Source organism: Trichomonas vaginalis, chromosome IV (assembly GCF_026262505.1).
Source record: "Trichomonas vaginalis G3 chromosome IV, whole genome shotgun sequence".
Classification (NCBI taxonomy): domain Eukaryota; phylum Parabasalia; order Trichomonadida; family Trichomonadidae; genus Trichomonas; species Trichomonas vaginalis.
The window spans coordinates 31,851,908-31,866,290 of record NC_067206.1 but is presented as its reverse complement, the minus strand read 5'-3'; the positions used below and the strand labels follow the sequence as shown (position 1 = coordinate 31,866,290).

At 33.1% G+C, this 14,383-nt stretch overlaps 7 protein-coding genes and 3 pseudogenes across 10 annotated transcripts, besides 2 other annotated features; 6 read left to right on the top strand and 4 right to left on the bottom strand.

Annotated features, from left to right (window-relative positions):
- Positions 1 to 1,091: 1,091 nt before the first annotated feature.
- On the bottom strand, positions 1,092 to 1,858 carry TVAGG3_0204440 (galactose-binding domain-like family; the record flags this gene model as incomplete). Its single annotated transcript, XM_001315423.1, has 1 exon — positions 1,190 to 1,858. One exon carries the CDS (start codon positions 1,856 to 1,858, stop codon positions 1,190 to 1,192), a length of 669 nt encoding a protein of 222 aa, XP_001315458.1.
- Positions 1,859 to 3,125: 1,267 nt separating this feature from the next.
- On the bottom strand, positions 3,126 to 4,014 carry TVAGG3_0204430 (galactose-binding domain-like family; the record flags this gene model as incomplete). The annotated part of the gene is made up of 1 exon (XM_001315422.1): positions 3,270 to 3,797. The coding sequence occupies one exon, from the start codon at positions 3,795 to 3,797 to the stop codon at positions 3,270 to 3,272; it is 528 nt and encodes a 175-aa protein (XP_001315457.1).
- Positions 4,015 to 4,416: 402 nt separating this feature from the next.
- On the top strand, positions 4,417 to 4,878 carry TVAGG3_0204420 (uncharacterized protein; the record flags this gene model as incomplete). Its single annotated transcript, XM_001315421.1, has 1 exon — positions 4,417 to 4,878. The coding sequence occupies one exon, from the start codon at positions 4,417 to 4,419 to the stop codon at positions 4,876 to 4,878; it is 462 nt and encodes a 153-aa protein (XP_001315456.1).
- A 30-nt stretch (positions 4,879 to 4,908) lies between these two features.
- On the bottom strand, positions 4,909 to 5,562 carry TVAGG3_0204410 (galactose-binding domain-like family; the record flags this gene model as incomplete). The annotated part of the gene is made up of 1 exon (XM_001315420.1): positions 4,909 to 5,562. One exon carries the CDS (start codon positions 5,560 to 5,562, stop codon positions 4,909 to 4,911), a length of 654 nt encoding a protein of 217 aa, XP_001315455.1.
- Positions 5,563 to 5,939: 377 nt separating this feature from the next.
- Positions 5,940 to 6,695, bottom strand: TVAGG3_0204400 (galactose-binding domain-like family; the record flags this gene model as incomplete). Its single annotated transcript, XM_001315419.1, has 1 exon — positions 6,042 to 6,695. The coding sequence occupies one exon, from the start codon at positions 6,693 to 6,695 to the stop codon at positions 6,042 to 6,044; it is 654 nt and encodes a 217-aa protein (XP_001315454.1).
- Positions 6,696 to 7,229: 534 nt separating this feature from the next.
- Positions 7,230 to 7,330: a terminal%2Cinverted (terminal inverted repeat of Maverick-3 transposon ID:TVAGG3_0204300).
- Positions 7,230 to 14,383: part of a mobile genetic element that runs on past the window's edge.
- TVAGG3_0204390 lies at positions 7,519 to 8,337 on the top strand (annotated as a pseudogene). The gene has a single exon. A coding segment is annotated over exon 1 (819 nt).
- TVAGG3_0204380 (serine threonine-protein phosphatase family) lies at positions 8,858 to 9,100 on the top strand (the record flags this gene model as incomplete). The annotated part of the gene is made up of 1 exon (XM_001315417.1): positions 8,858 to 9,100. One exon carries the CDS (start codon positions 8,858 to 8,860, stop codon positions 9,098 to 9,100), a length of 243 nt encoding a protein of 80 aa, XP_001315452.1.
- On the top strand, positions 9,970 to 11,377 carry TVAGG3_0204370 (annotated as a pseudogene). The gene has a single exon. A coding segment is annotated over exon 1 (1,408 nt).
- On the top strand, positions 12,767 to 12,919 carry TVAGG3_0204360 (uncharacterized protein; the record flags this gene model as incomplete). Its single annotated transcript, XM_051226414.1, has 1 exon — positions 12,767 to 12,919. The coding sequence occupies one exon, from the start codon at positions 12,767 to 12,769 to the stop codon at positions 12,917 to 12,919; it is 153 nt and encodes a 50-aa protein (XP_051111400.1).
- TVAGG3_0204350 lies at positions 12,939 to 13,517 on the top strand (annotated as a pseudogene). The gene has a single exon. A coding segment is annotated over exon 1 (579 nt).

Sequence of the window (14,383 nt, the reverse complement as noted above, 5' to 3'; positions counted from 1 at the left end):
GTCCTCAGGGCCGGCTTTCTCAAATGCCGTCCTGATCTAGGGCGGCAGGAGAGGAATCCGGCCCTGGGAACATCCAAATACGAAGCTCTGGCCCAAGCAAAGGCCAGAGCCTGCAAAATACTCAATGTTCAACAATTACAAATCTCATGTCACCCAGAAAGCTATGAAGGAAGCCCTTTCTCTAGGTTAGGACTTCCTTCATAGCTTTCTGGTACTGAGTGGAGTGGTTTTGGCTTCCATTGCCGCTCACTCCAGTAAGATCACGAGATTGTACAAAAGCCACGGCAAGTGCATTCCAACACCATAAATACACTTGCCGTGGAATACGGTTGCGAGTGCCTGCTGCTTCAACCGAGATTTGCAGCAGACACTCGCAATGATAACTAAAATTCATCATAAAGCTGGGAAATGGGCCTTTTCTCAAGGTCAAAGCCCATTTCTCAGCTTTATGATATTGAAACGAACATTTTGAGAGGTTATTACTGTTTTTCCCGGAATCATCTTGAGATTCCGGGAAAGTCATAGCAAGTGTAATCTATTAGCATAGATACACTTGCTATGACACATATATGCCAGCATCTGCTGCTTACCCCCAAATAAGTAGCAGATGCTCGGCATCACATCTTGAGATCCTTATTATCTGCGTATTTTTCATTTTAATATATATAAATGTGTGTGTCTAACACAAGTCTATATGCGCCATGTAAAATATACACTAATACACACATATTGATCATAATTAATAAGATATCAAACTATAAAAACTGAGATATTACTATAAACTATATGTATTATTATATAGGTACCATACTATAAGGTAATATGAATATTATTGAAATTAGACACACTTTATATAATTTTATAATGTGAATAACTTGGGTCATAATTTTTTTTACGTAATTCCTACACGAAATGATCGGCATTACCCTAGTCTATCTGCGTGCAAAATACCAAGGAACAAATCAAATACTCAACATATCTTTTTTTAAAAAGGTCCAATCGGTGTATGGTGATTTTCACCTCACATGGCACAACCCCTTATTTATTCCTGTTTGTGTGAATCAATAAAAATATTTATTTATCTTTCAATCATTTACCAATATTTTAATCGATGAAATATAAATTATACAATGCTATTATACAAAAAGAATCCTTTCAACTTGATGTATATCAATATTAGATATCGGTTTTATTCTATTTTGACATTGCCGTTTTTGGAGATATGTCCAATGATACTGACATCGTCGTCATCGTCGTGGTATGAAACAAAATCATCGGAAACACCGTTGTCATCAATGACATCGCCATAAAGTTCAAATCGGTTAAGAGCAATGCATGGAGGATCACCCGGACATGCTTCGTTCTGGATGACTTCAACATATTTAGCACTGTACGTTTTATCGAGTTTGTATGTCTTCTCGTTGCACCGACGCATTTCTTCGTCTTTCATTCGATGAACTTCTGTCCACGTTTTATTATCATCTGATATCATAAGAGACCACGAATACAAGCAACAATGGAAGCATCTCAAATCATCATCTTCGCAACAACAAAGTGCATAACAGCAACCACATCGAACCAAATAACTGTTAAAATTGAATCTTTTGTTTTTCAGAGAAAATCTGATATATGGATGCTCATCATAATTTCGTCCACAATTGGAACACCAGTCGTATCGCTTGTTCCATGGATATATTGCATATTCTGGTTTTGTTAATTGCTTTGAACCATTTATGCTTTGTTTTGAAGATCCACTAACATCAATGAGAATTATTTTATCATTAAATACCTTTTCAAATATACCGCGCTCACTGATTACTGAAATAAATAAAGCAAATATTAATTTAAAAAGTGACATTACATTAAAAATTTGAATCATAATTGAATTTTTAATGCATGTAGAATGGTATTAAATAAAAATATTATCAATGAATATTCCATTATAAATTAACTGCGTTTTCAGAGCTCCGTAATTTTAGCATCAAAACGAAACTTTGATATTGCTTCTTTAAGAAGTGTATCAACTCTAACCATCATATCTAAGCAAAGCTTGTTTCATCATTTAATATTCATCCATAGAGCACCTTAATAATGCAGTTGTACACATATATTGCCTCATAATTTTCTGGATCATTAGATCAAATTTCATATAATATTTCAATATCTACCTGTTTATATATTGAATAATGCATATAAATAGATAGAAAAGGATAAGTATTAACTTTGATTATCGATATTTGATATTTTGTGAAAATAATATCCCTATATTAAGGAATAATAATTCTACAAAGCTTGATTATAATAATATATTTTCTCAAGATAGCACCCTATGTAGATAAATATTGTTTATTATTTAGAATTTGGAATTATAAAAATTTATTTATGCATAAAAACATTTTCAACAAGTTCAAAATACTATATTAGCACTATTGAGCGTTATATTGTCAAAAACTTAATCAAATGACCAAGATAATTTATGGTAAATATACAATTTGCTCAGTAATTATTTTTTTGGAAAAATTCGACTTATATAATCCATATTGTGAAGGGTGTATGCCAAAATTATAGCCTCAATGTTTTTAATATTATAATGAAAGAAAATGGCAATTATGATGGATCTTATGTGGTGTAAAGTGAATATTATTGTAAATTATTTCTGAGTATGAACTAATAAAAGGAAAATACTATTCATCCACTAAATTGAAATTCAAAAATTCAATTTCAAGGACTATTATTAAAGACTTGTAAACATAGTTTGATTCTGAAATAATTCTTTGCCTATAAAAAGTTCTTTCACGAAGGTTTCTTAATGAAAGTTCACACTTCCATTCATAATAAAAATTTTGCACTTTTCTAATTTGCCGCGTCAAATGTCAGGCTATCAACTAATTAAAGATTATATAATGTTATTATATAATGAAATAAAAATACGATAGAATGTCAGGCGAAAATGAGGGAAAAAGTGCGAAAAAGTGGCTTTTCAGTTTCCAATTTTTAGTTGATACACCTCTCTTCTTTATAAATGGTATTAATCTTGATGCACTTTTTTCCCTCCCCCCATAAATAATAATGAAGATTGGTGAAATATTAGCAAAAATTTATATTTAATCATAGTATAATATTATGTTTATTTAAGATAACAGATCACCAAATATTATATTTAACAATTTCGAATCTTCAATTAATTGTTCAACATTGGTATGCAAATATTTCAATGGAGCAAACACATCAAGAAATATTTGTTTGCTGTCATATTTAATGAGACTTTTTTAAACAAGCTTGACATTGCCGTTTTTGGAGATATGTCCAATGATACTGACATCGTCGTCATCGTCATGGTATGAAACAAAATCATCGGAAACACCGTTGTCATCAATGACATCGCCATAAAGTTCAAATCGGTTAAGAGCAATGCATGGAGGATCACCCGGACATGCTTCGTTCTGGATGACTTCAACATATTTAGCACTGTACGTTTTATCGAGTTTGTATGTCTTCTCGTTGCACCGACGCATATCTTCGTCTTTCATTCGATGAACTTCTGTCCACGTTTTATTATCATCTGATATCATAAGAGACCACGAATACAAACAGCAATCAAAACAATGTAAGTCCAGATCTTCACAACAACAAGGGTCGTAGCAACATCCACAGCGAACAAAATAACTATTGAAATTGAATCTTTTGTTTTTCAATGAAAAACGAATATAAGGGTGTTCATCATAGCTGCGCATACAATTAGAACACCAGTCGTATCGCTTGTTCCAGGGATAAATCGCGTATTCTGGTTTAGTCATTTTCATTGAACCATTAATGTCTTATTTAGATGAACCACTAACATCAAATAAAATAATTTTATCATTAAAAACTTTTTCAAATATTCCTTTTTCGCTAAATGCAGAAATAAACAGTAAGAAAATCATTTTAAAAGTGACATCGAAAATTTCAGAAATTCTTTACGAAATTTATTTTTACGCTGCTTTAAAAATCTCAAAATTATCATAAATGATTTCGATGAATGATAATGAAATCTTGTAATGAGGTATCCTATAAACATTCCATTATTTAATTTTTATTAGGAAAAAATTCAATATTGATCTGAATTTATGTAAAAGTGACAAATTATTCTGAATAGTTTTAATAACCATAATCACATTGACATGATACAAATATATGAAATTCACATTGGAGATAATTTCATTTGACATCGTCTAAACTTGATTTACAATGAGATTAAGAGAATATTATTATGATGGTAAATCATATACATTTTATAATTATAGTTGGTATGAACTTGTATTTGAACATAATTATTCATTTACTAACCAATGTTTTAATAATAAAAGTGATGCAATGAATATCAATGATCATGGAAAATATTCCATATTATATGATCTAAACTCAACTAAATATCTCATGAACGACGAATATCGATATTTCATTCTTGATTATCCAAATCTTAATAAAATCAATTCTTGGCGCCAAAGAAATTCTCCTACAGTAGAAGAAGAGGTAGCTAATGTTACGAAGGCCGAAGGATTCGAACGATATGTGACCGATTTACCAATGTCAAGATGGGGAGGTCTTGTATTAAATAAAATAAATAATTATTCCTTGCTTAATGGAAATCCCGGTACAGTTTGGTGGCATTATGCTGTTGCAATGCTTTGCAATGAAGAAGGTGGATATCTATCCAAAGGATATCCTGCTTCAAAGGATGATATTTCGAAACATGAATTTATAACCGATAGAATTCGTCTTTGGGCGAAAAGAAGTGAAGTCTTTCCTAAACTTGTTATTACATGTTTGAAACCCAACAATTATTATCTCATTCATATTCTTTTTAGTTTGTTCATTCCAGTCTGCTTAGAATCATAAAAATTAATTAAAATAAAGAGAAAGGGATTTTTATATGAGTTTGACATTGCCGTTTTTGGAGATATGTCCAATGATACTGACATCGTCGTCATCGTCGTGGTATGAAACAAAATCATCGGAAACACCGTTGTCATCAATGACATCGCCATAAAGTTCAAATCGGTTAAGAGCAATGCATGGAGGATCACCCGGACATGCTTCGTTCTGGATGACTTCAACATATTTAGCACTGTATGTTTTATCGAGTTTGTATGTCTTCTCGTTGCATCGACGCATATCTTCGTCTTTCATTCGATGAACTTCTGTCCACGTTTTATTATCATCTGATATCATAAGAGACCACGAATACAAGCAACAATAGAAACAGCCATAATTATCATCTTCACAGCAACAAGGTTCATAGCAACATCCACAGCGGACGAAGTAGCTATTGAAATTAAATTTTTTGTTTTTCAATGAGAATCTGATATATGGATGCTCATCATAATTTCGGCCACAATTGGAACACCAGTCATATCGCTTGTTCCAGGGATATATTGCATATTCAGGCTTAGTACTTTGCATTGAGCCATTAATGTCTTGTTTTGAGGAACCACTGACATCTATTAAAATAATTTTATCATTAAATACTTTTTGGAATATTCCATTTTCATTGTTTGTAGAAATAAAGAGTGAGAAAATCATTTTAAAAAGTGACATACTTTTCTGAATTTATACTTTCGATTAATAAATGCACGAAATTATTTCAAAGAGAATATAAGGATGTAACTTTGCGTAAAAACGTATATACCATCAAATCTATCTAAATATCCTACCTAGGTTTGATGGCGTTTTTAGATATGATAATCGTGATAAACGACCACTATAATATTGTTAACAATGCAAATGCTCTTCGATAATCATGATAAAGAAACTATATTTTTATATATTACATAGCTGTCTATTTCATCAAACACTCAATTGCGCCTTTTCATTTTTTTTTAAATGATAGTATTCGTATATTTCAAATAGAGATGAATAGATACAAAATATTAATAAAGATGATGTATATGAGAATATTTAAAAAGATATAAAAATAAAGAGAATATCATATGCATTATTAGTTGGTAGAATAAATACGAAATCTTAAAAAACGACTATTTTTCAAATATTATTAGAAATTTTTATTCTATTTTGACATTGCCGTTTTTGGAGATATGTCCAATGATACTGACATCGTCGTCATCGTCGTGGTATGAAACAAAATCATCGGAAACACCGTTGTCATCAATGACATCGCCATAAAGTTCAAATCGGTTAAGAGCAATGCATGGAGGATCACCCGGACATGCTTCGTTCTGGATGACTTCAACATATTTAGCACTGTACGTTTTATCGAGTTTGTATGTCTTCTCGTTGCACCGACGCATATCTTCGTCTTTCATTCGATGAACTTCTGTCCACGTTTTATTATCATCTGATATTCGCAATGACCATGAATATAGACAACAATGGAAGCATCCAAAATAGTCATCCTCACAACAGCATGATTCGTAACAGCAGCCGCAACGAACGAAGTAACTATTGAAATTAAATTTCTTGTTTTTCAATGAAAAACGAATATATGGATGTTCATCATAGCTGCGCATACAATTAGAACACCAGTCGTATCGCTTGTTCCAGGGATAAATCGCGTATTCTGGTTTAGTCATTTGCATTGAACCATTAATGTCTTGCTTAGAAGAACCACTGACATCTATTAAAATTATTTTATCGTTATACACTTTTTCAAATATTCCTTTTTCGCTAAATGCAGAAATAAACAGTAAGAAAATCATTTTAAAAAGTGACATACTGTAGTTGCCTTATTGTCGATATTCAAAACAATGAAAATTGTATATGCCAGATTATTTCACCCAGGTACACATATGATAATTTATTTCAATTTTTATAATTTAAGCAATTAAATTTCAATGAAATTAAGAGAATATTATCATGATGGTAAATCATATACATTTTATAATTACAGTTGATATGAACTTGCATTTGAGAAAAATTTCATTACCCTTTTTGAAATCGAAAAATGAATAGATCTAATATAAAATAACCACAAAAATATCCAATGCAGAATAGCCATAATATAATTAGAATCTAAAATACTTGATAATCAATTCAGATCACGCATTATTAAAAGCAAAACAAATATATTAAATATTCTATTATAAAAAAGAGCAGAATCTAAACCTAAAGGATAATGAGCATATCTCATTGCATCAAGTCTCCGATGAAATGCCAAAAAATGAGCTGAACTGTTTCTTTCTGAATTCCACATCAATTTTTGAAGCTAAAAGTCTTTTACTTGTACCCAAAGAAAAAAAAAAAAAAAAAAAAAAAAAAAAAAAGGTAGTGGGGCTTCCAGGCACTTCGTGCCCTCTAGCCCCGAAGATGTTTAGTATAAATGAAGTTTTTATTCGGAAAATTGTTAGTCTTCTGGTGTGAATTCGGAGGACTCTTCTTCTTCCTCCATTGCTTCTGGGAAAAGCCTTCTTCTGGGTCGAAAACATTATATAATGTGTCGCTTTTCACAAATTATATATGTTTTCATGTTTTGTCACTTTTCTGTCACTTTTCGGGTAAAAACATTTTTATTATTATATATAAATGAATTTTACAAAACCTCCGTTACCGTTCTTTGGAAATAAGAGTAAATGTAAAGATATTATATTGAGAGAACTTAAGAAACTACCGAATGGTCTAACATTTGTAGATTTGTTCGGTGGAAGTTTCTATATATCCCATTTGTGCCATACAATATTCCCAGACTCAAAGATTATATGCAATGACTTCGACAACTATATGGACCGTCTCAAACATATTCCAGACACAAACAATATATTGAAAGAGTTGAAAGAAAAGATACCTATAGGTAAGATGGAACGTATACCATTAGATAAAAAAAATACTGTCAGAGAGGTTTTGAAAAAGCAGAGTATATTGACTGGGATAGTATATCTTCTAGACTATTATATAGTGGTGCTATAAGAGTTCATGACATTGAAACACTTATGTCAAAAGTTTTATATCTTAACTATACAAATGTTTTCAAAGAGGACATAGAAAAATATATTGAGGGTATAGAGTTTGTGAGATGTCATTGGACAGATTTGTATGAAAAATATAAAGACAAGGAAAATGTTTTCTTTATAGTGGACCCGCCGTTCTATAACACATGGGATTTTCAATACCAAGTAGACTGGACTTTGAGAGACTCTTTAGAAACTTTAGACGTTTTACATAACCATCCATGCTTTTACTTTACATCCGATAAAAGTGGTTTGGAAAGTGTCATGAGATGGTTAGAGGACATACATGACTATGAGTTTAGATACGATAAGATAGAATATGAGAGAGGTCCTATACTAACGGAGAAAGTGTCATAACAAAGAAATTTTATTGGTAAGTAAATGTGGTTTGAAATAGGACTACTTTTGTTTAGGTTTTTTCCATTGTGTCATTTATTTATTTGACGTGGCAGAAAGTACAGAGAATATGAAGATGAACCAATGCCTGCAAATGTTCAGCATATGTACTCGTAAGAGATATTTTTATCTAATATTAAATGGACGCACAGAACTTAGCGAATGCACAGCAACCTGGACAACCAAACCCAGAGAATATTCCAAATGAAGTTAGAATACAAACTGCAATGGCAAACTATGGTCAAGTGCCAACAGATGTACAAATGCAAAACTGCCATGTCAAATGACGCTGCGTTAGGTTTGCCACCATGGTATGCAAATATGAGATGGAAAGAGTTTTATACAAACCCTGAAGTGGGATATAAACAACTTATGCAGATGACGCGAACACAGGAGTTGACCCAGAGTATGTTTTCTACCAGAGGAGAAATAGAATGTATGAGCTCCAGTTAAAGAATGCTATGGAACTCAACAGGAAACGTAAGAGACTAGGCGGACATTAGATTTTTACATATAGTAAAATGGGTTTCTTCAGTAAGATAGGAAACTTCTTTCGAAATGTTGGAAGAGGTATATGGAATGGAATAAAAACCGTAGGAAGAGGAATTTGGAACGGAGTCAAAAATATTGGTAAAAGGGTAGGTCAGTTTGTTGGTATTATACCTAAAGACCCTGAACCAGAAGAACAAGCTCCTGTTATACAACAGCCTGAACCTGCACCACAGTCTAGTTGGCAACCAAATCCAACACCTCAACCGTATTAAAATTATATTTTTCCGTTCGATAGTAGTTGTATATGAAACTAAGTTCTAAGTAAAACGCATGGTATAATGGAATTATTCTTTTTCTTCCATCTGTAGTAAACCATACTTGAAAGTCTGAAATACTTCCACTTGGTGGTTCGTATAACTTTGTAGGTTTTTCGTAAAAGTCATTTGCCAAGCATAAGAAAGAGTTTTGGGCGCCAGAAAATGAAGCATGAACAATAATAGCAGCTGGGTCGAAAACATCTTTAAATAAATATGGTTCATCTCTTGCATATCGACTGTAAATATTTGCTAAAGGAAGTTCGACTTTCTGATTTAACATTCTTTGCAAATAATACCATGACATTGCAGTGAATTCTGTATATATTTGTTCGTCTTTCTTTGGATTGTCTTCGTAGATTTGAAATGACACTTGTGAATTTTGTTTGTCATATACAATTCTCACATAAAGTGTGCTCTCGGTATTTGCATATTCATCAGCATATTTTGCATAACATGAATTTATTTTATCTTCTAATATTTTTTAACGCAGTCTGTAGAGAAGATGAAAGGTCAACTTGTATTAGCTCAATTTCTTCCCACATTTTTCGTTTCCCTTCAGATATATAATCTATATGAAACCTTACAATAAATGGAAAACTTTTATCTTCTACAGACACAAACTTCATTCTACGAAAGCCAATAGCTTTTGTGACAGATGGGTCTCTTAGCCATCTTAATGGGTAGTCAAAACGATAGCCTTCATGCTTTACGGTCTCTGTCTCAAACTTTTGACCGACATTCGTAAAAAGTTCATCTAATGGTTTAGTTGTAGCAACTCTTGAATTTTCTTTTTCTATTGGAAGCATATTTTATCTAGAATAAAAATGTCGAAAGATATTGCTTCCATGAGAGAAATACAACACAACCGACAACTCATTATGCAAGCTCTAAATAAGAACACAACAAACTTTTCAAACTATTCTAAGATATCTGAGTCATTGAAAGAAGGAAACTTAAAACTGACATTAAACCCAATGACAGATGAGTTTCTGTTTCAAGACAATAAGAACCATACTGTCTGTATAAATCCAACAAAAGGAACTTTAAACGAGAAACCTATAAATGAACTTCTTTTGAAAACAGATGTTGACAACAAAGCTGACAAAGAATATGTAGACGATGCAATAGCAAAAGAAGAAGAAAGAGCTAACAATGCTTATGCAACAAAAGAACATACTCATCCTGAACTAGCAGACAAAACATATGTTGACAATAAAATGTCAAGTGAAGTGACAAGAGCTGAAAACGAATATTCTAAAAAGACTCATACACATTCTATATCTGAAATAACAGACTTAAACGTTAGCCTTGAAAATAAGGTAGATAAGGGACTTATGGCTAGTGTGTTAGTGAAGAAGGCGGATAAGGAATATGTGGATGAAAAAGATAACGAAATTATAGAAAGGGTTGACTGGTACCATGAACGGACATCGAAGATTTTAAAAACTAAAGCCGATACAGGATGGGTTTCAGGATGTTTAGACCTTAAAGCAGATAAAACTTATGTTAACGATGAGTTAGAGAAGAAAGCAAATAAGAACCATACACATACAAGTTTTACAACTGTTGCTATAGAAAGTATTGAAGGAACGGTTGAAGAAACTGGTGGGGATGCATTATATTGTAAACCTCCTAACTTTCCACAAGGTTTAACATCGGATGACGACATAACGACGATGAGAAACATTAGATGTAAAGATGTTTATGTCATGAAGGATGAATATAATACTAAATTCACTGCTCAAGATTTATATGACAAGAAAGCAGACAAAACAGAGCTTCAAACATTAAAGACAGAAATGCTTCAAACATTATATCCTATAGGTTCTATTTATACGTCAATGAACTCTACCAGACCAGAAACAGTTCTGGTTTTGAACTTGGACTCAAATAGTCGACAGGTTTTTGTATTGTGCAAACTCTTCAAAGGAAACAGGTGGAAGTAAAACGATTTCAGGTGCAAATTTACCTGCGCACAGTCACTACATAAATTTAAGTACATCTGAAGCAGGTTTGCATAGTCATAGATTTTGGGATTGGTCAGGAATGACAAAAGGTAAAGGATATGATGTTAAAGAGGACGTTAAGTTTGCTATAAATTGTTACTGGAGTAACACTGAGGTAGGAGGAAGCCATACACATCGCGTTTCAGGGTATACGCAAACAACGGGACAAAGTAAAGACTACATGCCACCTTACATGACAGTTTACGCATGGTATAGAAATGCTTAGTCGTCATTTTCAACTTCTTTAGCATATTCGTCAGGAGTTGTCTTATATTTGTTAGGAACTGTCTTTGAAAGTATACCACCTTGAACTTTGACAAGTTTGAAACGAGGTCTGACAATAGTAGTTTTATCTTCTGCTTGCAGTCTGTACATTTTGCATGTTTGCCTAAAACTTCATAATATTCTCTTGTATACTTTCTTCTATTTTTACGAACACGAATGTGAGTACCTGTCGGGTTCCCATTGTTGTCATAGTCAATAGTATTTTCATATGGGTCGCGTTTAGGTATTTCTATTTTTACTTTGTCACCTTTCTTAAGTTTGAAGCCTGGCATTCTTTCTTGTTTGTCTCTTTTGACTAAACTATAAAATATATAGTCTTTCTCTAAGTCAGGGTTGTTTTTCATTTCTTCGGGGAGTGGTTTCCCAAACCTTTTTGTTTACGGTTGTTGTAAATATTTAAAACTTGTCTCATCTTTGCCATGGAGAAGTGTCTATATTTGTCGTCATATGACATTTCATCTACCTCACCACCTTGTGGTTGGTTTAACTCTTTAAGATTTTATACAACTGTCAATGACACCAAGAGCAGAATGGTTTTGGTCGACAATGAAATATTGGTTTACATTTTTTGAACGCAGATAGTTTTTAATATCGTCTGATTTGAAGGAACTTTCACAGTCAGATGTCAGTTTTGTTGGATGGTTATTGTCAACGAATATTGTCAAAGCAGTTTTCACATCTAAAATATTTTTGGACCATAATGGTATGGCTTCACAGTATCTTGTGTTTTGACCGACAAATATTAGCCAGTATGGAGGTCCATCTTCTCTATACCTCGGAATGTTTTCCAAGATATCCATAAACCAAGCATTTGGTGTTGAACTAAAGATTTTTATCATGAGTGCTTTCTTTGTCGCTTTAGAAACATAGGGGTCCTTGTTTGGATTCGTCATTTTTTAACCCATAAGAAATGGTTTATTTGGCGCATTAGCAGGAGTTGCATCCAGATTTTTGCCCGCAGTGGGAACAATAGCCAGAGGTGTATTTGGAGTTGGAAGGAAGATTTTGAGTACATTAGGTATACTTAAAGAGAAAGCACAACCTATTATACAAACCGTACAGAAAGGTTGGGATGTAGCACGAGATGCAGCAAATCTTATTCCAAATCCTGAAACAAGAGGAAAAGTTCAAGGATGGATGGACAATGTAGGAAGACAAGCAGGAAACTATTATAACAAAGCAAATGACTACTATAACCAAGCAGGACACTATATGGACCAAGGTGAAAGATTCTTTAACAGAGGATATAACCATGCACAACAGTGGGTAAACAATAACCAACCGCAACCACCTCAAACTTGGGGAATGTAAAGTTTTTTACTGAGATGAAATGAACAATTCAGCATTGAGACAAATGGGTTCAAGATGGATTTGTCGACTTCCAGCAGTTACACAACGTGTTTGTCAAGTTCTTCCTATACCTCAGGAAGTTTTAGACCGACTTAAAAAACCTAAACAACCAGTTGAAAACAAACCAAACTAAAATTTTTTACTGAGATGAAATGACCGAAGAAGTTGAAACGGTAGATTTGACACCACAAACAAAAAGTTCAGAACCATTGTCAAAACCTGTCAAAGACTTACAGATGAAGAGAAAATTCAATAATAGAAAGTGCCAGGTCTGGAAATACAAACCCTAACTACAAAGTCACTTTTCATAGAAATGGAACGGCTAGTATCTCAAAAAGAAACAGACTCTCACAAATAAAATATTGAAGTCTGAAGGAGCTTTCGAGACAACAGATGGAAAAGTTTACTTCACTGACCAACAGTTCATTATAGAACATCTCATGACTTAGAGTCGAAATATTCTAAACTTTACAACAACACAAAAAGTTGAAAGGAAAACAAAAACAAATGGCATATGATATTTATGAAGATGTTGACGACACAACCATACCTGCAAGTGAGGTAAAGTCAGAGGAACCGAAAAGTGACGAAAAACCGATAGAAGAAGAAAAACCAAAAACTGAGATAAACCAAAAACAAAGTTTAGTTTCCAAACTAAACCAAGTCAACCTTCATTAGCTGGTATGGGTTGGCGTCAAAGGCTTATGATAGCAGGAGGTTATGTAAAGTAAAGAAAAAAAACATATTTTTTTATTTTTATAAAAATGCCCCCGTATAGAATGGATAGAAAATCTGCTAGAATAAAAGCAGAGTTGCAAAGATATGGTTGGAGAGTTTCGAAGAAGTTTAAATATAAGAAGGGAAGACCCATAAAAGTCTATGACAAATTGTCTGGTCTTCGCTACGAAATGGACTTAGAAACCGCGCGCGCCAATTATCCAAACAGACTAGAGAGGTTAGAAGAAGAACGTCTTATGGACATGCCTTTCGATGTTAGTGAACCTCAAGTTGAAGGACACGACGGCTTTGAGAGATAGACATTCCTTGTATGACACCTTTTCCTGTTATAGGAAACTGTTGTAGTAGAAAAACCAGATATAAGTTTTGTATTATAGCTCATATTGTTTATAGTAAACTCAGTCGGACATCCAAACATAATGAAACCTGCTCTAGTTGCAGCACATGTTACACTCGTCCTTAAAGTATTAAATAAGTCAACAAAACCTGTTGGTGGTATATTGAGTAAGTATCTTAAAGGAGTATTTTTTACCATTCACAACAATAAAATCTTCTGGTGTCAAAAGAGCAAAACAGGCTTAGTCGTCATCCGTGTTTAAGGTCAGTTTACAATATCGTCCTTGAGGACTTTGTAAGTTTGTTGTTATAGAATTATATGACCCAGGGTTTTTAGTCGTAATAGTATAAACCATTATGTCTTCTGCCATTTACTTAGCAAATAAACTTTAATGAAATGTTGTGGTCGTCAAATATTTTTATGACGTCTGGGAAACTATACTTTAAGTTCAACGTTTCACCTCCTTTCATAACGTATATCTTGTCATGACATTGTATGAAACACCACAGCAAGCTGTCGGTT